The sequence below is a fragment of the Bufo bufo genome, chromosome 3 (genome assembly GCF_905171765.1).
Source record: "Bufo bufo chromosome 3, aBufBuf1.1, whole genome shotgun sequence".
NCBI classification, from domain to species: domain Eukaryota; kingdom Metazoa; phylum Chordata; class Amphibia; order Anura; family Bufonidae; genus Bufo; species Bufo bufo.
In genome coordinates, this window is record NC_053391.1 from 551,584,469 (window position 1) to 551,605,501 (window position 21,033).

General features: G+C 42.7%; 1 protein-coding gene and 1 long non-coding RNA gene across 3 annotated transcripts in view; one reads left to right on the forward strand and one right to left on the reverse strand.

Moving 5' to 3' along the window:
- LRCH1 (leucine rich repeats and calponin homology domain containing 1) overlaps positions 1-16,871 on the forward strand; it is a 270,741-nt gene extending 253,870 nt beyond the window's left edge. For both annotated transcript variants that reach the window (XM_040425450.1, XM_040425451.1), the window contains one exon: positions 15,912-16,871. In XM_040425450.1, the coding sequence (XP_040281384.1) occupies positions 15,912-16,025 (114 nt within the window). In that variant the 3' untranslated portion in view covers positions 16,026-16,871. The remainder of the gene's footprint in view (positions 1-15,911) is intronic.
- LOC120995931 lies at positions 850-19,771 on the reverse strand. The gene is made up of 3 exons (XR_005777699.1): positions 18,836-19,771; positions 9,359-9,365; positions 850-861 (listed from the first exon to the last, which is right to left on the reverse strand). It is a non-coding gene; the product is annotated as an uncharacterized LOC120995931 (long non-coding RNA).
- Positions 19,772-21,033: the final 1,262 nt, after the last annotated feature.

Sequence of the window (21,033 nt, forward strand, 5' to 3'; positions counted from 1 at the left end):
TCAGGTCAGGAGAGGTGACTGATGGGAAACAGAACATAGAATTTTCTGCTAAGCAAAAGATGCAACAGGTACAACCACTCACAGACATAATCATTAGAGATCTCACATTACTGGCTAAGGGGGCTCACAGCTCTCTGTTAGAATACATGCCGTTCTCAATATGAGGGCGCATTCACACAACCGTAGTGTTTTGAGGAGCCACGATTCGCGGATCCGCAAAATACGGATACCAGCCCTGTGCGTTCCTCAATTGGCGTAACCGCACATGGGTGCAACTATAATAGAAAATGCCTATTCTTGTCCGCATCTTTTCCGGCCCCATTGAAATGAATGAATCCGCACCCATCCCGCTAAATTGCGGAACGGATGCGGACTCATTCATACAGTATGGCCATCGGAATAAGCCTTGAAGATGAGCATAGGGAACAAGGGATCATATAACCTACATACTGTAATTAAAAATATACACTAAAATAGAATCTTTTTGTCTAATTGTTTTTTATCTGATTTTATATTTTGATTTGATTTGATTTGAGGGCAGCCATATTGCTTACATTTGCATTACAGCATCCACTTGGAAACATCAGCCAGCAAACAGTCTATTTACACCTATGTTTTCTGGCATGCTTTGGAGGGTGAGGTGGGATGTGTCTATCGCCTATTGTCAATGGAGTCATTTTGTGTTACCTTCTTTATAATAGTGGTGTTGCCCCTTTTTTTTAGTTGAAGCTGGCATTAATTATGGGGAGGCTGTAGCAGCTCTTTGTTCTCACTTATGAGAAGGTGTTGTTGGGATGACCCCCTTTCCCCCTTTCCCCTTAAGCTATCATTTAGTGACCTGTGTGCCTGCAGCCTCCATGTCTGATAATATAAAGGTCTGTGTTCCATGCGTCTCTGATAATGCAAATATCTGTGCTCCATGCTTCTGTCTTAAATGTCTTTTAACCAGAAGAGCATTGGTGAAGCCATTAATCATTCTCCTAGCTGTTAGGGTTCATATTGTAAAAGAAAAGAAAAAGATCTCTATTATGTCATTTTATGCTCCATCATTATGCTTATTGCTGTGTATTTCATCTATGCGGCTCTTTACTGTGTTTGAAAGGTACGATTTAGTCAGCATGGCCGCCCACCAGTATCCGGTTATTCCCAGGAACACATGAATGCTCTAAATGTACTCCAGCAGTTCTGTATGTACTTGGCACACACATATAGACGTGTCTGTGGGCCCTACTTAATCATTTGTGCTCTAGTAATTCACTAGCTTAGAGGCTTCTGATGTCGTGGAAAACACATGTAGCAGACCAACTCTAATCTTAACCCCCAGGATATTATATACTTAATTCACTTCTCTATCTGTGTTGTCTTTTTCATGTTGTCCACTGTTTTCCTCTGTTCTGATGGCTGCCCTTCGGATAGGCTGACCTCTGCTCTCCAAATGACATCCTGCAGTTGAATATTCGTCTCACTCAAAAGACTGTGGATGCTCTTCTGGCCGTGGGAGAGAAAAGCCCACCTTCACCTGCTTTCTTATTCTCCTGGGACCTGATAGGCTTTTTTCTCTTGCACATCCTCCTTTTTGTATTAATGTATCTAAGCTATCATTGGAATGCAGTGTCGGCATAACCTATGTGCATGTGCACACTTGCATCTCTAGCACTGGATCTGTGAAGGTACACATCTAATTCTCCTTTAGCTTATGCTTTTAACGGCACTTTCTGTGGCTTCACTGGTTTTTATAGCAGCTGTGTATGCTTTTACGGTCACATTGTCTGTGACGTTAAGGAGACCATGTTAACAGAAAAGGCTTCCTGTAGATTATAAGGAAAACTTAAATGGCTCTTAATTACAGCAGTGAACAGATGTTAGATTGTGGTAAATGGGAGTTTCTGAAACTCAAACAGCATAGTTAAAAAACGCATGGTGGGTTTCAGGACTGCAGCATGCCCCATTGACTGCCGTTTTCTTATGGTCTACGAAGTCTTCCCATTAATGCCGAAAACCACAACATTGAAACCTGTGCAGTAAGGCCTCATGCACACGACTGTTGTGTGTTTTGCGGTCCGCAAATCTGCAAAACACGGATGGCGTCCGTGTGCGTTCCGCAATTTGCGGAAGAGCACGGACAGCCTTTAATATAACTGCCTATTCTTGTCCACAAAGCGCAGACAAGAATAGGACAGGTTATATTTTTTTTGCAGACCACGGAACGGAGCAACAGATGCGGACAGTGCTGTCCGCCTCTTTTGCGGCCCCATTGAAGTGAATGGGTCCGCATCCGAGCCGCCAAAACTGTGGCTCAGATGCGGACCAAAACAACGTCCGTGTGCATGAGGCCTAATAGTATGGTTTTGTATTGCAAATGTACCCTTAGGGGACCAGACAAAGTGAGTCTCCTGAACGTTTCCCATTTTTAAAATTGATGTATGATAAACATGATATAGTGCCAGTTCCGGGTCCCCATAGACCAGCCACATTTCTGAGAAATTAAAACTTAGAAAGCTTATTACCCATATCACAGTCAGGGGCAGGGATGGCTTGAGAACTTAAAGTGGCCCCATGTTGTAGGTGGGTCCAAATTGACAGAAGGTGGGGCAACATAAGTAGATAGGGCCATCATAAGTAGGCAGGGACAACAGAAGTAGATGGGGCCAACAATACCGTAGTGCAGGGATGCTCAACCAGCTGCCCTCCAGGTGTTGCAAAACTACAAATCCCATCAAGCCCCAATAGCTGTAGGCAGTCCAGGCATTCTGGGAGTTGTAGTTTTGCAACAGCTGGAGGGCCGCAAGTTGAGCATTCCCGCCATAGTGCATCACAAAATACCGCCGCAGCAGAACCAAATACCACAGTGCAGCACAAAATGCTTTCACCCTCGCCACAGTGTTCAACTGTATCACCATCCTGAGGAATTCATGATGGCACCTGCAGCTGTTGGCCAGGTGCCTAAGTACCTGAAGCTGCAACATTAACGCTGAGAGCATCAGATCATTATTTACCTGTCCAGTGGCCAGGAGGTGGGCTCAGGTGGCTCTCTGGGCATAGGCCCACCGGGAAGTTTCCCTGTAGGGTCTACGGCCAGTCTGCCCATGGTCAGGGGACCTACAGCGTATACAGGATATTGACCACAGCACTCTTCCCTTCAGAGTCTTGCGTAGGTGCACGTCACCTGGGTTGGTCTCCCTCCACCAGTGAGACCGATAGTATCCTTATACAATATATGGTAGGAGTCAGCACGCCAGAGAATTCATATCATTGCTTTTTTATTCAATTCTTGTTTTCAACACCAGTGGTAAAAAAATGTATTTCAGTGCAATATATTCATCAGTGCAACGTTCCGAGCTCTTTGGTGAGAGCCCTTTTTCAAGCTGCGGAGACGCTCAGCTGTAGGGGACCTATACATGTTTAATTAAATTACATTTTATATCATTTTATCCAAATGAACTGCAGACTTATTATGGACATCAAAAATTACTATTTTGTTTTCAGCAGCAATTATGAAAAAATGATAAAAATCCATTGTAGACTGTAATATAAAGACAAAAGTAACATGCATACCATACACAGATGCCACGTTTTAGTCTCAGTGGCCTCATTAGAACTAAAACAGAATATATTTTTAGAGTTAACATATACATGGTACATTGGCTTTGCTTTAAATCTTATAAAGTCTTGTCTTGTAAACTTGATGGCAGGTAGAAGCCATGTATATCGCCAAGGTTCTCCTGTGCATGTTGTGGCTTTGGCACAGCACGATGAGGGGGAGCATGGGTGTCATGCTGTCTGTGTCTGGCAGCCATAACTACATTTCCATGCATGCAGTAAACTAGTGCCATTTGTCATTCATTTCATAATATTCTTGCATAAATGTCTAGAATACAGTATTTGCACTAAATGTTTCAGTGACCTCTTTATTAGCATTCAATTATGCGAATGAAGGAAGTAAATATTTGAATCCCCTATTGCGAGCAATGCATGGCTGCCCTAATAAGCTGTTCGTAGGAATGTTCATTCCCAATAACCTCCCTGACGATCGGGCCGTGCAAATCCACCTTAAATCCACACTAAGTACAGTGTCTAATTACATATACAGTGTTTTGTAGTGTCCAACGTGCTATCTTGAATGTCATGTATGAGACTCGTCTAGGAAAAATTTTGTGTACTCCTAAGGCTACATGCACACGGCCGTTGTGTGTTTTGCGGTCCACAAACCGCGGATCCACAAAACAAGGATGGCGTCCGTGTGCGTTCCGCAATTTGCGGAACGGCACGGATAGCCTTTAATATAACTGCCTATTCTTGTACGCATAGCGCAGACAAGAATAGGACAGGTAATATTTTTTTTGCGGACCACAGAACAGAGCCACGGATGCGGACAGCACACGGAGTGCTGTCCGCCTCTTTTGCGGCCCCATTAAAGTGAATGGGTCCGCATCCGAGCCGCCAAAACAACGGCCGTGTGCATGAGGCCTAAGACACATAGATAATCCATTCTCTCAGAGATGTGGTCTTATGGTTGTTCTGCTGCTTTCTTCAAATTATGAGTCTAATGAAGGATTAAAACAATATTGTAAAGAGTGTGTTCAAACATAAATCAGCGTTTGCTCCAGTTTTGCCATGTGAGAAGGTTACAGAACTTATGGAAATGTTCCTAGGACTTGTATCCACAGTCTCACCTGCAGATTTCTCTTTGAGGGAGAAAACAATAGCTGATTTCCCTCCCCCAACCCCCCAAAAAAATCTAACTCATTGCATTGTTACATCGGACCATTGCTATACATTAGGGGAAATATATCACAAAAACACCATACAGGGAAGAAAAGCAGGCTCTAAAATATGGAACTGAAATCAATTTCAAACCATGACGTAAATGTCGCATGTCAACCTGGTTACTGTTGCTTAGGGCTTGTTCACATCTGCATTGGAGTCTCCATTCTAGGCCTCCGTTTCATATTAAGACCCCATGCACACGACCGTATCTGTCTGCAAATCGTGCAGACTTTTTGCGGAGCCATTGACTTCAGTGGGTCATCAGTCTGTATTTTGTGAACATGACATTCTAGCTTTTTGAGGAATGGACATAAGGATGCGGAAAGAAAGCGGATCATCTGTGTGCTTTCCGCATCCATATGTCCATTCCGCAAATGAATAAAATACTGTGCGTCCGCAAAATGTGGACCACGGACCCATCGAGGACAACGAGTCCACAAATAAAATGTGGACGGAACACGGATCATATCTATATTTTGCGGAACTGCGATTTGCTGACTGCAAAATGGATACGGTTGTGTGCATGAGGCCCAAGCCAAACACAGGAGAGAAGTTCTGTATCAAGGACTTTTTTCTCCGCTAATTAAGTGTATTGCCGATCAGAAACAGAACTGACCCCATTATAGTCAATCGGGTCTGTTCGGCTCCGTTCGTGTCAGTTATGTGCCGGATCCAGCACTTCTGTTATTTTCATTGTTCTGCTCCTAGATCCCAGCCTAACAGTACATTTTATACATGAAAATACATAATTACTGCCTATAATTACCATTTTTTGGTAAGGAAGGCTTTAACATGTTTTCTTTCACATCACTGCTACATCCCTTAAGTCTGTAGAGCTACAGTCAGAAACGTCTGCCTTTTCTCACATGAACTTTTAGATATAAAGATATTTTTATACTTTAGATATTTTTCTCCTCAGTGTAAAGTCTCCATTATTCTTGTAAAATTCCCACTCCTGCCAATAATGCCTTTATTTCCATCCCATTCTTGTTACAAATCCTTGTCACCAGAAGGTATGCGCCAGGCTTATGGAGCAGGTATCAGGCAGAAGTTCACATCCAACATGTGCTAATGTGCTAGAATATGAAGCATTCCTGTTGTATAAATGCCGCATTATTTTTTCCAGGCTCCCAAGAGAACACTTGTTATATTATTTAAGGTTGGGGAGCGTTCTAGGCAAATGTGCCCTTTTCATATTGTAGAGAAGAAGATGACAGATAGGTTATAGGTCTGCTGTTATTCGGCAGCCTGGGTAATGCACACTTTACCACTCACAATGTGATTATTGCCTTTGGCTTTTAATTAACAACAAAGCCTTTAATACTAGATCAAGGAACGGACAACGCGCTCACTTCAGAAGAAAGCCATTATTGTTATTTGATGTTCTATTTGCTTCCGAGCAGCTGTTTCAACAAATGTGTCATCGGAAAAGGACCTATTGTTTAAATCACATTTTTATGTTTAAGATATTTAGAAAAAAAAATTTTTTAGGATATTTTAAATTTTCCATGTCAATTTCTATATTTAAACAAAAAGCATAAAATCCAGCAGATTTTGCACTGGCCGCTAAGCCTTATAATAGCCGCCACTTCTTGGCATGTACAGATTACTGCAGGTACCTGCTTATCTGTCATTCTAATCCTGCCTGTAATGATATCACCTCTGTGTATAGATAAGACAGGGTCCACCATTCACAATAGGTGATTGTCAGATCTTATCTATTCTTTCCTTGTGCAGTGACTTCTGCACAGGTCACAGAGCATGCCTAGAAAACTCTCCCATAGAAGCCAATGAGGTCCTCTCCTGCCTATTGTGTCTATGGTCCATGGGGCTGCCGTAAATACATTTTCTTATTGATTTCTAAATGCTGTTAAGAACAGCTCATGCAAAATGGCCGCCCCATAATGATGTCCAGGAAATAAAATAAATAAATATGCATTCTGAAAATAAAAAATGATTAGAAAAAAAGGCAGATAAATTTTTTGGTAACACATTTTCTTTAAGTACCAGTTATATTAAGCATTGCTAGAAAGCAGTGTATGCGTACGTTCTTAGGCGTACGTCATTTGATTTATAGTTTTGGATCCTCATCTCAATGGATCATGTTATGTACTGCCTAAACAACATCCCAAGATATCTCCATTTATGCAAAAGGAACATTTCCATGGGAGGCCTATACTATATTCCATTTTCAACAGAGTTTGTAATTTCCTAAATGCCAGAAAGTGAAAGAGTCAGGGCAGGTCTTGCTCAGGGTGACTCATTTCTCCACGTATTGCTTTATAGGCTGTTCATTTAGCCAAGAACAGTTTCTGAAGCCAAACCCAAAGTAATCGGATAAATGCCGAACCAGCTTCCCTTTCATAGGGGTTATCATCATGTGACAAATCCTTTAACAGATGCAAAGAATCCTCTCAAGTATTAAATAAATATTTATTAAAGTGACTTCAGAGTAAGCTATCGTATGTGTGGGTACATAAGGGATAACACCATATCTAGCCATTATTTGACTTATCCCCCTCTGCAAGCTCCATCTCTAATTATGAGTTGCGAGTATATGCTAGCTGCTTTGATGTCTCCCATACACATTGCACAGATAAAAGGAGATCCTGCTCCGCTATCTCTCTGTAGCATATCTTCATAAGCAGCAGCAGCATGGAAGACTTTCTACAGACTTTAGTTTTCATCCCATAGAAAACAGGAATCATTTCTAATAACAGACCAGGAAAAGTAGTTTGCTTTGGTAAGGTTACTTTCACACTAACGTTTTAGTTTTCCGGTATTGAGAACGCTTCAGTTTTGTCCCCATTTATTGTCAATGGGGACAAAACTGAACAGAATGGAATGCTCCAAAATGCATTCCGTTCCGTTTAGTTGCGTTCCCAAACCGGAGAGAAAACCGCAACCTGTTGTAGTTTGCTTTCCGTCCTGAGATGCGGAGCAAGATGCATCCGGCATGACCCCCAATGCAGGTCAATGGAGACGGATCCGTTTTCTCTGACTCAATCTGCCACAATAGAAAAAGGATACGTCTTGGCAATGTTAAAGATAATACAACCAGATCCGTTCATAACGTATGCAGATGGTTGTATTATCAGTAACGGAAGCGTTTTTGCTGAACCCTGCCAGATCCAGCAAAAACGCTAGTGTGAAAGAAGTCCAGTCATTGTAGGATATAGTGCCCTGGTGGTTCGTTTCAGAAAGGCATTGCAACTACATGTCAATGAAGGGAAAACTAGGAAATAGCACACTGCAGAGCGCTATAAGCTGCTTACTGCACCTCTGGGATACAGTATACACATATCAATTCAGTTTCACAAAACTTTTGAAGATAAGCAAAATTTATGAGTTCCAGAAGGTCTTATTTTCTTCTGTTATATTGTGGTGCTCTGCCCAGTCCTGGTGGTCTAGACCACTTGGCAGGAACTTACCCAGCCACCTTCCTGTCCCAGAAGGGTTGCCATGCCAACCAACCAACCAAACCCTGGCTGGTTGACCTCTCAGTAAGGGTCCATTCACACGTCCGTAGTGTATTGCGGATCCGCAATACACCCGGCCGGCACCCCCATAGAACCGCCTATTCTTGTTCGCAATTGCGGACAAGAATAGGACATGTTCTATTTTTTTCCGGAGCCGCGGACCGGAAGATCGGGGGTGCGCTCCGGAAATTCGGATGCGGACAGCACACTGTGTGCTGTCCGCATCCATTCTTGCCCCATAGAAAATGAATGGGTCCGTACCCGTTTCGCAATTTGCGGATGTGTGAATGAACCCTTAGTCTAGACACCAGTCTAATCAGGTCCCTGGCTTGGCGTCCAATCCCAGAGCTAGGTGGGAAACTGCTTGTCATTGCCATGGATTTTTGTTTTCCTGGCTCCTGTTTGCTCAGAACAGTGCTGCATTTCTGTTGAAACTTTCTGTGTGTTGCCAATGGCTTGTTTCATGATTTACCCCTTGTCTGCTGATTAGGTTTCTGCTGATTCTCCTGGCTTTGACTCTTTAACTTGTTTCTGGATTAGCCATTTCAGTTTGATATCCGTGAAAAAAAGGGTCAGTTTTTCATCCGTGAAGGATCCGTGTTTGCTCCATGTGTCTGTTTTTACCCTCCGTGTGCCATCCATAATATACGCTGCTCAACTGAAAATTAATTTACAAAGCATTTCCTATTAGTCTTCAGCTAAAAACAGATGCAACACGGATGACATCCGTGTTGGGTCTGTGATTTTCACAGACCCATAGACTTCAATGGGCAGGTTTGGTCCACATCACTGACCAAAGTAGTGCATATCTCTGATATTTTTTTTTTACTGACCCACTGTCAGTAAAAAATACTAATGTGTAAACAGACACTTTCAAATCTGTAGGTACGCATGCGTACGCATGCTGTCCGCAGAAAATGCAGACACCACATGTCAGTGAAAAACGTAAATGTGGACGAGGCCTTAGGCTTGTATTGATTCTCCTGGCGTTGATTCCTCAGCTTTTTTCTGGATTAACCCCTTATATTCTGTGTTGGCTTCTACTGACTTCCCTGGCTTAGATGCTTGTTTTACTGCCTTGTTACTGTTTGGCATCTGGGAAGGTCTGCTACCTGTGATCTTGCACCTGTTTTCTGTTGCCTTCCTCTGCAGACATAACCTGGGTCCCTAGCAGTCCGACTGGCCTTGTGGCAGGCTGTGGTGAACACAGAGGTCTTAGGTCTACTAAGTGGACTGGTAAAGAAAGCTAGGCAGCAGATTTAGAGTTTGCGGGCGGTGGTCCTGAATGGTGACCCTGTATTTGTTTCCCACCACTGTATGCTTTAACCACTTCTATGGTAATGGTCAAAATTGCATCACACTCTGTGTGCAGTTTCATTGACTTGAATTGAGCACCACATAAAGTGTTAATACAGATTGTACACCAGTGGAAAAAAGCATCCGATGGAATTGCGAATGTTATGCTGCAGCTAAACTGTCACTGCCACATATAATAGAATAATAAAATATACTGCAGACGTTCTGTAAAGTTTTGCGAAACTGGGTTGTTTGTTTTGCTTGGGAGAAAAAACTACTTTCAGTACAGTCCCAAATATACTTTTTATTTTGAATGTGTTGTCAAAATCCAGTTAAGAAAGCAAGATCCCATCTTTGAAGTATCGGTTCTCCAGATGTCTAGAAGACGATGTGTCCCTTAAATGAATGCTTCAGACCACACGGACAGCATTTATCACACTCCAGGCTGACAGAAATGTAATTAACTGGAGAGATTTGTAGCACAGATCTGATGTGGCATCTTGAAGAGCACATCTAGCATGGAAGTTAAACATTTCAGTCTCTTTCGAGCAGGAGATAAGTGACAGTCTATTACAAATTGGTGGAGACCAAGTATAAAACCTAATAACGCTATGAATAGATCTATGAAGAGGTCTTGTACTGGTGGCAGTAACACAAGCAATATTATATATATCATTGTATGGTGCACTCAAATTATCAGCAATTATTATTTCTTAAAGGGGATGTCTCAAAGGCAACTCCTGTACATAGGGCTTTTTTAAAGCATAAGGTTAACATACCATAGTAGTTAGGGTCCCACTCCCTACTGAGAACTGCCATCTTTGAGCCAAAATGGAAAGAAGTTCTATCAGAACGACTGCCTCACCCCTGCATTACATGAACAAGCATTCATTGGAATGGCTACTATGTAATATTACATTGTTGGCCTGGGGCGACCGCTGTGTTAACTTCCATTCAAAACGTAAAGTCATATCCCAGTGTACTGTATACATCAAATGAATGCCTTAAAAAGGACCTGTCACCTCTCCTGACATGCCTGTTTATTAGCTACATGCATTCCCCATGTGATCATTATTCTGGGGCATCTATTCTTATGTCTGTATGTTGTGCCGTTCCTTTATTATTTCTACTAGAAGTTGTGAATGAATTGCTAGCAGTCTGCAGTAAGGGTACAGAGGGGTGGTAACCAGTAGAGGGTGTGTCTCACTGTATCCAGTCAGTGCTGCCCTTGTCAGACTGTGCACACCCCCAACCAAAGGTCGCAATAATGCCTGTACAGGCGCTATTACGCTTTGAAAAAAGTCTGGCTCTTATGCTGTTATGGAAGCACTGTGTATGGCGGCACTCTTATGGAAGCACTGTTATGGCGGTACTGTCATGGAAGCACTGTTATGGCGGCACTGTTATGGAAGCACTGTGTATGGCTCTGTTATGGCGGCACTCTTATGGAAGCACTGTGTATGGCTCTGTTATGGCGGCACAGTTATGGAAGCACTGTGTATTGCTCTGTTATGGCGTCACTGTTGTGGAAGCACTGTTTAGCCCTGTAATGGCGGTACTTTTATGGAAGCACTGTTTATGGCTCTGTTATGGTGGCACTGTCATGGAAGCACTGTTATGGTGGCACTGTCATGGAAGCACTGTTATGGCGGCACTGTTATGGAAGCACTGTGTATGGCTCTGCAGCAGTGGTCTTATGTTTAGTATAGGATTTCAGATAAATGTAAAATTGTCTACTTTTGCTATTTATGCATGGAATACACTTATAGAGTAGACTAACAATGGCTTCCCTGCATGAACAGCAACCTTTTAATATTACTGTATGTAGGCCTAAATATTCTATATGTGAATTACTGCAACTGTCATACTACTCTTTGACTAAAAATACTCCTCAAAAATGCTAAGAGTAGTATTTTTACTCTTCCAGAAAAAATGTAGTGCGACCTCCGCCCCCAACTGGTTACCACCCCTCTGTACCCTTACTGCAGACTGCTAGCAATTCATTCATAACTTCTATTCGAAATAATAAAGGAATGGCACAACATAAAACCATAAGAATAGATGATCCAGAATTGTTATTGCATGGAGAATGCATGTAGCTATTAAAAGACGCATGTCAGGAGGGGTGACAGGTCCTCTCTAAGCATGATGAGAATAGAGACTAATTAAACATTTATGTCCTATGCTTGCTTACAGTTTTCCTATGCATGAGTTCAGGATTCACTTTAGCAGGGTACTAACATCAGCTTTTTATTCCACTCATTTGCTACCAGGGCCGTACATGTACGGCGCTGGAGCGATAGGCAAACATGGTGCCCGCTCATACGTGGTTTCAAACAGCAGAGACCTGCCGCTAATTACTGCGACTGGCAATAATGCCGATCGCGGTAATTGAAGGCTTTAGATGCCGTGATCAAGTCAGAAGCGCGAGCCTCCTCCCGACATCACCTGTGGCAAATGGGGATGTCGGTAATTGCTTTGAATACTCTGAGTCTCGCTGACGAGACCCAGAGCATTCATGCTGCAATTCTTATTTTGGACACCAGATGGCAGGCCAACATAAGAAATGAGCAATATACATTAATAAACTCATTTTAAAAACATGATTGATTGTTCAAAATTAAAAAACAGATTTTATAGGCTCATATATGAGCTTCAAAATCCTAAAAACAAAACAAAAAAAACTATATAACATTTTTTTTAAAATATAAAAGTACAACTTGTCCCACAAAAAATAAGCCCTCATACAGCTATGTGAACGGAAATATTAAAAAAAAGTTATGGCTAAAGGAAGATAGGGAAGAAAAATAAAAACTAAAAAACCTCCGGTAGTGAAAGGGTTAAAGGAGTTGTCTCACTACAGCAAATGGCATTTATCATGTAGAGAAAGTTAATACAAGACACTTACTAATGTACTGTGATTGTCCATATTGCCTCCTTTGCTGGCTGGATTCATTTTCTCATTGCATTATACACTGCTCGTTTCAAGGATAGATTCGACCACCATGCAGTCCAGCAGCGGTCGTCATGCTTTCACACTATAGGAAATAGTGCTGGCCTCTGTGGTGGTCGGGATCGTGGAAGCACACATAGACACGCATGCGCAGCAGCTCCCGTCCCGGCCACCTTGTATTTATGCTGCAGTGACCGTAACCTCTGGACATGAGCAGTGTATAATGTGATTGAAAAATTTATGAAGCCGGCAAAGGAAGCAATATGGACAATCACAATACATTAGTAAGTGCCTTGTATTACCTTTGTCTACATGATAAATGCCATTTGCTGAAGTGAGAAAACCTCTATGAAGCTTTTTATTAATTAATTATTAATTCAGCTTTTTATTTGAAGCGTAAACTTCTATTAAACTTCAACTAAATGGTTGAAGAAACATTTTTCTAATATATTTTATGAATGAATTTTGCAATTTTACAGAAGAAATAGGCACCCAAAGTCCTAGGTGCCTATGCGCTTTAGATTCAGTATACATCTCTTACTTGTCAGCAGTGCACGGACTCCACTGTACTGGAGCAATGAGGGCCTCTGCGAGAGCATGCATCGCTACTCCTGCCTGTGCCTCCTCTGCTTGGCTAAATGGTACCCTGTATGTATGTGTAATGCCAACGGGCTCTTGCCTGTGCCTGCTTAGCTAAAAGCCAGCATGTGAGCTATGGGCTGAGTGGAGCGGGCAGCTAATCCTCAACACCGAACAAACGAACACCCCTAGGCTGAAATCTAGCACGGATCCATTCAAACCACAGACCAAACACGGATGCCATTCATTTTATGTTCATGGTTTCCAGACCCATACACTATAATGTATGAGAGGGATCCGTAATCACGGATAAAATACGGTAAACCACTGCTGTGTGAATTCACACATTAAAGTCAATGGATACACGAGTGGTCCATGGAGACCACAGAAAGCACACGTCCGTGATTCACTGACATGTAAAAGAGACCTGACTAAACCTTTTAGCTTAGTGGAATATTATGAGGAACTTGGCGTAGTTAAATGGAAATAGTGAAAAATTGAGCCATACCACCTCCCATTAAAAAAAAATCCTGTTCCTAGTCTGCCAATGGGAACTGACCTCATAAATGTCTGTATGTGTGGCATGTAAAATGTAATATACACTTTTCATTTATCCAAGTTTAAAAACGTTTACATCAATGGGGCAAGATAAAGCGAGAGTTACCAAAAAGAAGTAAAGCACATACATACACAGTGATACATTCTGCAGGCAGGACCGGAGAATATTATAAATAGAATGGTCTACTAATCCAACCGGATAGCAAATCTGTCACTATTAATACATAATATTACTCATAATCTTTCTTATCTTCAGCATGCAGACTTATCTTCCTTGTACATACTTCAGCGATGACAAGCTAATTAACAGAGTCATCAATGAGGCACAGCCCATCAATCACCCGTGTGCAGTGATTATGGTCTCTCATTATCCCAGAATAATGGATAGATAAAAGGGTAACACATTTAGTTTTTTTTTTTGTTTTATCTTCATTTCAGCACAAGAATCCAAACCAACTCTTACTTCCTCTAAGGCCCCTTTCACACGTACAACTCCCATGCGCTGGACTCGTTAGCGTGCGTCAGCGAGAGTACCCGTCGTGACCTCATAGCGCTGATGGGGTCGCATGTCATTATATTGATTTATGACCTATGTAACCCTTACAGTTCTGGAATGTATTGGATAACACTGACAGCATTATGTCAGTTTTATCCAATATATTCCGGAACTCAAAGGACTACATAGCAATCAATATAATGCTACGCGACCCCGGCAGTGCTGGGAGGTCAGGACGGGTGCTCTCGCTGACACATGCTGCGAGTCCAGCGTGTGGGACCCGTACATGTGAAAGGGGCCTTACTACTTCTCCTGATAAGCCTAGTCTGGGCTGAACCACACCAAGCTTTCCTTTGTTTCCATGTCTCGGTCAGTGGATGAGGAACACAATCCCCCTTAGAAACCGGATGAGCAGCTTCCCTTTATAATAGAGGGGCCTTCCCAGTGCTTTTCCCTCTCTCCTCTCCACAAGGATTTTTCTGGGTGGAAACTCAGGAGAAACAAGCGTAAGGGCACCATAGGTAGAACTGTCAGTCAAAAAGACACGCTTCTTTTATTTCACTACTTACAGAATATAACATTAAAAAAGGCCTTTAGCATAAAATCACGTAGCCATACGCCTGCCTGACACGAGCCTCTTCAAGGGCTTATCAGTTTGATGAAAATTTTCAACTTTAATAAGTATTTGTGAGTATTGAATATTTATGAACATTGAAATTAAACCATAAATCTTCCAGTATTATTTACTAATACAATGGCACTATGAGAATGAACCGGAGGATTGGTTGGCCATTATCGGGGCATTTATTAAGACCGGCGATTTAGACACCAGTCTTAGTCCCTCTACTCTCTGTGCTGCCAGTGGATGCGCCAAAGTGATGTGGGCCTCTACATCACTTTGGCGCTTTCTCCAGCAGGCTGTGTGACATACTGAATTCTACGCCAGCTCCTTTGCTGCAATAGATTTGCTGAAAGTCATTTTCCACACCAAAAACTGAAGTGGAAAATGATAAATCAGATGGGCCTGCAGGCCCACCCTCGCCTCTCCCCCTTTTCTCGTCACTTGGGAAAAGTGTCGTGGGGGGCAAAAGATGCACATTTTGCTGCAAAAAATTGCGACTAAATCTGCAACATTAATATGCCAAAAGTGCTGTATAATTCTAAATAAATGTCCCCCTATATATCTGAGGCCCCACAATTACAGTGTTCATTTCATGTATATGTCACTTAGGAACATATGGTAGTTTTAGAGTTAAAGTTACTAATATTAGTTGTAGATCTTAAGTTTTTGTGCACAGGGGGTGAAGTTTTGGTGTATTGAGTGTTCAGGTTCACCTTGATTTTCCCTAAAACCATATATGGCTCCTCTCTTGTATGGAGAATGACCCTAATCTCCCCCTAGCCATTGTTCCTGTGGCAAAGTAGTAACAAAAACATAGCAGTTACCAGATTTTTTTTCTTACTGGTAGTATAGTTGCTTGTATAAAATCATTCTATGCTTTCTGCAATGGAAAATGGCTATCTATACCCCTATTTTCTGGCAGATTTACACAACAGTGCAGTGTAAAGTATGGGGGTGGGACAGAAAAGCAGCTCAGTGGCAGTCACCAATTATAGCTTTACCCTAGAAAGCATCCAGTGCTGACGATAAATGACAAGTAGGCATTGCCATAAGGAAATAAAATACAACTGGAAAGGTGCTTTAAAATCTCGCAGCTCGAGGGGGGTTATGACATTTCGGTGTGGTGACTTCACTTGTTCATTCGGTTTTACTTTTTTGCAGGAGAAACTTTGTTTACCACATCACATCCTAGAAGAAAAGGGCCTGGTGAAAGTGAGCATCACCGTTCAAGCACTGGTAGATGTGGCGACCACCAAGCAAGCCTTATTTCTTTGAAACTACTGCATCTTGTTTCATCTGATCACGTTTTCTCAAGGCTCCCTAAAGAGATCAATGGCAAAAGATACCTGCAGCCTCAGACTCTCCTCTAAGGAGACGCATGATGGAGAGCAGCAGCCTAACACATTCCACAAAGAGGGAGCAAGAAGCGAATTTTGCACAGAAAGGTTAAAAGTCTACATATACTGTATATATTCAGCCCCTACTTACCACATACCGGTCACTGCCTATCCTTTTATCACCGTAAATCACTGTACACGGTGATAGAAACAGAATAGCCAACTCCATTCCATTCATTGATTACGTACAGAATTTCTGCCGGTCCCCTCACTTAAGGTCACAATGCACTGTATTTATTTCTATAGCACTAGTTATTATTTTTTGCAACCTCAAACACTAATTGCTGCTTTAATTCTGAACATATTTGAAATGACAAGTTCTAATTTGATGTACATTTGGTTACAATGTCCTATAGTTCACTGGATTGCTACGTTATAATGTAAGAGCTGAAAGGACTCTTCTAAATTACTTACATCCTCTTGGGTACATTGTACATGGGGTCCCAGACTCAAACACCTCACCATAGAAGCTCCTAACATTATAAGGCTACTTTCACATCTGCGTTGGACTGTCCGGTTTTGAGATCCGGCATAGGGTCTCAAAACCACAGCACAACGCTTCAGTTTTGTCCCCATTCATTGTCAATGAGGACAAAACTGAACAAATCGGAAAAGAGTGCACCAGAATGTATTCCGTTCCAGTTTGGTGCGTTCCCATGCCGTAAGCAGCGTCTTTTTGTGCAGCATGGTAAACTAAACAAGCCGGATCTGGCACCAAAACCCCTGTTAGGCTACTTTCACATATGCGTTCAGAGCGGATCCGTCTGTTGTCTGTAAAGACGGATCCACTTCTATAATGCAAACGCTTGCATCCGTTCAGAACGGATCCGTCTGCATAACTGTTTTTTTCAGATCTGATTTTTCACGTCGTGTAAACTCAGATCCGACAGTATATTCTAACACAGAGGCGTTCCCATGGTGATGGGGACGCTTCAAGTTAGAATATACTAAAAGAACTGTGTACATGACTGCCCCCTGCTGCCTGGCAGGTGCTGCCTGGCAGACCCCCCCCCTCCCTCCCCTGTATTTAACTCATTGGTGGCCAGTGCGACCCTCCCTCCCCTGTATTTAACTCATTGGTGGCCAGTGCGGCCACCCCCCCCCCCTGTTTTTAACTCATTGGTGGCCAGTGCGGCCGGCCCCCCTCCCTCCCCCCCTGTTTTTAACTCATTGGTGGCCAGTGCGGCCGGCCCCCCTCTTTTTAACTCATTGGTGGCCAGTGCGGCCCCCCCCTAATTAAAATGACCGACCCCCCATCATTGGTGGCAGCAGAGAGTTCCGATCGGAGTCCCAGTTTAATGGGACTCCGATCGGTAACCAGGGCAACCAGGACGCTACTGCATTCCTGGCTGCCATGGTTACTTAGCAATTTTTAGAAGCATTATACTTACCTGCGATGTCTGTGACCGGCCGGGCGCTCCTCCTACTGGTAAGTGACAGGTCTGTGCTATAAGCAATGCGCCGCACAGACCTTTTCACTTACCAGTAGGAGGAGCGCCGGGCCGGTCACAGACATCGCAGGTAAGTATAATGCTTCTAAAATTGCTAATTTCACCATCTAACTCAAATCCGATGGTATATTCTTACATAGAGGCGTTCCCATGGTGATGGGGACGCTTCAAGTTAAAATATACCATCGGATTGTAAAAAAAATACGATCTGATGGTATATTAATAGGGACTCCTGACTTTACATTGAAAGTCAATGGGGGACGGATCCGTCCCCATTGACTTGCATTGTAAGTCTGGACGGATCCGTTTGGCTCCGCACGGCCAGGCGGACACCAAAACGCTGCAAGCTGCGTTCGGGTGTCCGCCTGCTGAGCGGAACGGAGGCCAAACGGTGCCAAACTGATGCATTCTGAGCGGATCCGCATCCACTCAGAATGCATTGGGGCTGTACGGATCCGTTCGGGGCCGCTTGTGAGAGCCTTCAAACGGAGCTCACAAGCGGAACCCCGAACGCAAGTGTGAAAGTAGCCTAAGTCAATGGTGCCGGATCCAGTGGCCATAGACTTAGGCTACTTTCACACTTGTGTTGTTGTTTTCCGGTATTGAGATCCGGCAGAGGATCTAAATAAATACCGGAAAAAAAAAATTCCATTTAGTTCTCATGCATTCTGAACGGAAAGAGATCTGTTCAGGGTGCATCAGGATATCTACGTTTTGTGATCGGACCTAAAACGTCTACAATCTGCGGTTTTGTGTCCAGTCATAAAAACGGATCCGGTGCTGAAAACAATGTAAGTCAATGGTAAAAGATTAGTTTTTTAGGAGCCTAAAAAAACGGATCTGTGGCCTTTTGACTTTCAATGTACTTAGTGACGGAACCGTTTTTTTCCGTTTTGATTTCACACAACCACATCCTAATGGAACGGATGCTTCCTGATGTGTAAAATCAAAACAGATCCGTTGAATTCCAGTATTGAGATCCTCTGCCAGATCTCAATACCGGAATTAACAACGCAAGTGTGAAAGTAGCCTTACAAGGATTTTAGTGCCGTTCTGGTTTCTTCATTTTCAAAATAATACAACCGGATCCGTTCTGAATGGATGCAGCCTGTTGTATTATTAGAACGGAAGCGTTTGGCTGTGGTTTTAAGATCCCATGCCAAATCTCAAAACCAGAGATCAAAAATCCAGATGTGAGAGTAGCCTGAGCAGGTTATTGTAAAATATATTTTAATACAGGTGGACTTGAAATGACCTCTGGGAGCTTTAGGTGCTTCATTTCTACTTTTCCTGCATAGCTACGTACATAACAAATGGTCTATAACTAATTTCAGGTAGTGTTACAGTAGTATTGCCCCAGGCAGGACATTTATTGTGATCTGGTGCAAACACACTGTTAGGCCACCTCCACAGGGGTGCGGATTACTCTACATTTACGAACCAAAATCCATTTTGTAGCAGATTTTCCCCATTCTCACCCTTTGCATTGCAGAGGTTGAAATCCACAGTAAAAATGTGCAGTACAAATCCGCAGAAACAATTGACATGCTGCGGATTTCAAAATCTCTACCACAGGTCATTTTCCACACTGAAAAAGTGTATATGTGATTTGTCAAATGACTTTCCTGGTACTTCACTACATTCAAAAATCTGCACGGAAAAACCACAAGTAATCCACAAAATGTAGAATAGTTTGTTAGGCCGAAAAAAGAAAACCCAGTCCACCCTGTTATCCTGCAAGTTGTACAGGTAGTCTTAACCTTAACACTAAGGATGAGCGATTCGCATAAAACTTTGTTGTAATACTGTACGGAGCAGGAGCTGCATACAGTATTAGAATGTAAGAACAGTATTAGAATGTAACCCGAGTTCGGTATCAAGGTTTTTTACATTAATAACAAATTTCCGAAGTTATTACCCGAAGTCTCGCGAGACTTCGCGAAGTTATAACTTCGGCTCATCGGAGCCGATACATTCTAATTCTTTACGGAGCTCCCGCTCCATAAAGTATTACAACGATTGTCCTGTAGCCCATCCCAGACTTGTGCAGTCTACAATTTTGTGCCTGGTGTCCTTAGACAGTTCTTTGGTCTTGGCCATGGTGGAGAGGTTGGAGTTGATTGAGTGTGCGGACAGGTGTCTTTTATACAGGTAATGAGTTCAAACAGATGCAATTAATACAGGTAATGAGTGCAGAGTAGGAGGGCTCCTTAAAGAAAAACTAACAGGTCTGTGAGAGCCAGAATTCTTGCTGGTTGGTAGGTGATCAAATACTTATTTCATGAAAATTATTTAAAATCATACAATATTTTGGGATTTTTTTTAGATTCTGTCTCTCACAGTTGAAGTGTACCTACGGTAACAATTACAGACCTCTCTATTCTTTGTAGGTGGGAAAACTTGCAAAATCGACAGTGTATCAAATACTTATTTTCCCCACTTGTATTTCATACTGACCCTCAACCCATATTATAGTCAAGAGCTGCATTCACAATTCTGCTGATCATTGGCACATTTCAAACAACCTGGATAAGCTCCTATAGTGCAGGAGAGAGTATGTATAGTACTGGTTACCTGGTTTCCTCCAGAATGGAGAGTCACGATGCAGCCTGTCTTAGTCCCTCACTTTGTACTAAGCTATATATGTCCTAATAGAGATGCAAATGAGAAACAATATATGCAGGTCTTAGAGGCTGAAGCCACCTGGTTTGGAGTCACTTTACCACCAGCACAATGTTATGCAGCTGGGGTTTAGAGTCCCAAAACTTACCAGAGCAAACAATCTGCCCCCACAAAAGAAAGTAAATGAAATTCAAATTTTTCAGGAAAAGAGTCCAGGACATCAGGCGTGTGCACACTATGCTGGTACAATTTAGTCACTTTACAGCTTGCTTCATTGCACTACACAAGTAGTGCCATGTGAGCTACAGATGTAGTAGAGCTAACACACATGCTTTATGAGACGTGTTATCTAAACTAAATGCGTTAAGCTTCAATTGCTTTTCAATAGCTTTTGTTTCAAGATAACGCGATGAGTTAAGAAATTTGAGTTAGGGCTCTTTCACACCTGCGTTATTGTCTTCCGGCATAGAGTTCCGTCGTCGGGGCTCTATGCCGGAAGAATCCTGATCAGGATTATCCTAATGCATTCTGAATGGAGAGTAATCCGTTCAGGATGCATCAGGATGTCTTCAGTTCCGGTACGGAACGTTTGTTGGCCGGAGAAAATACCGCAGCATGCTGCGCTTTTTGCTACGGCCAAAAATCCGGAACACTTGCCGCAAGGCCGGATCCGGAATTAATGCCCATTGGAAGGCATTGATCCGGATCCGGCCTTAAGCTAAACGTCGTTTCGGCGCATTGCCGGAGCCGACATTTAGCTTTTTCAGAGTGGTTACCATGGCTGCCGGGACGCTAAAGTCCTGACAGCCATGG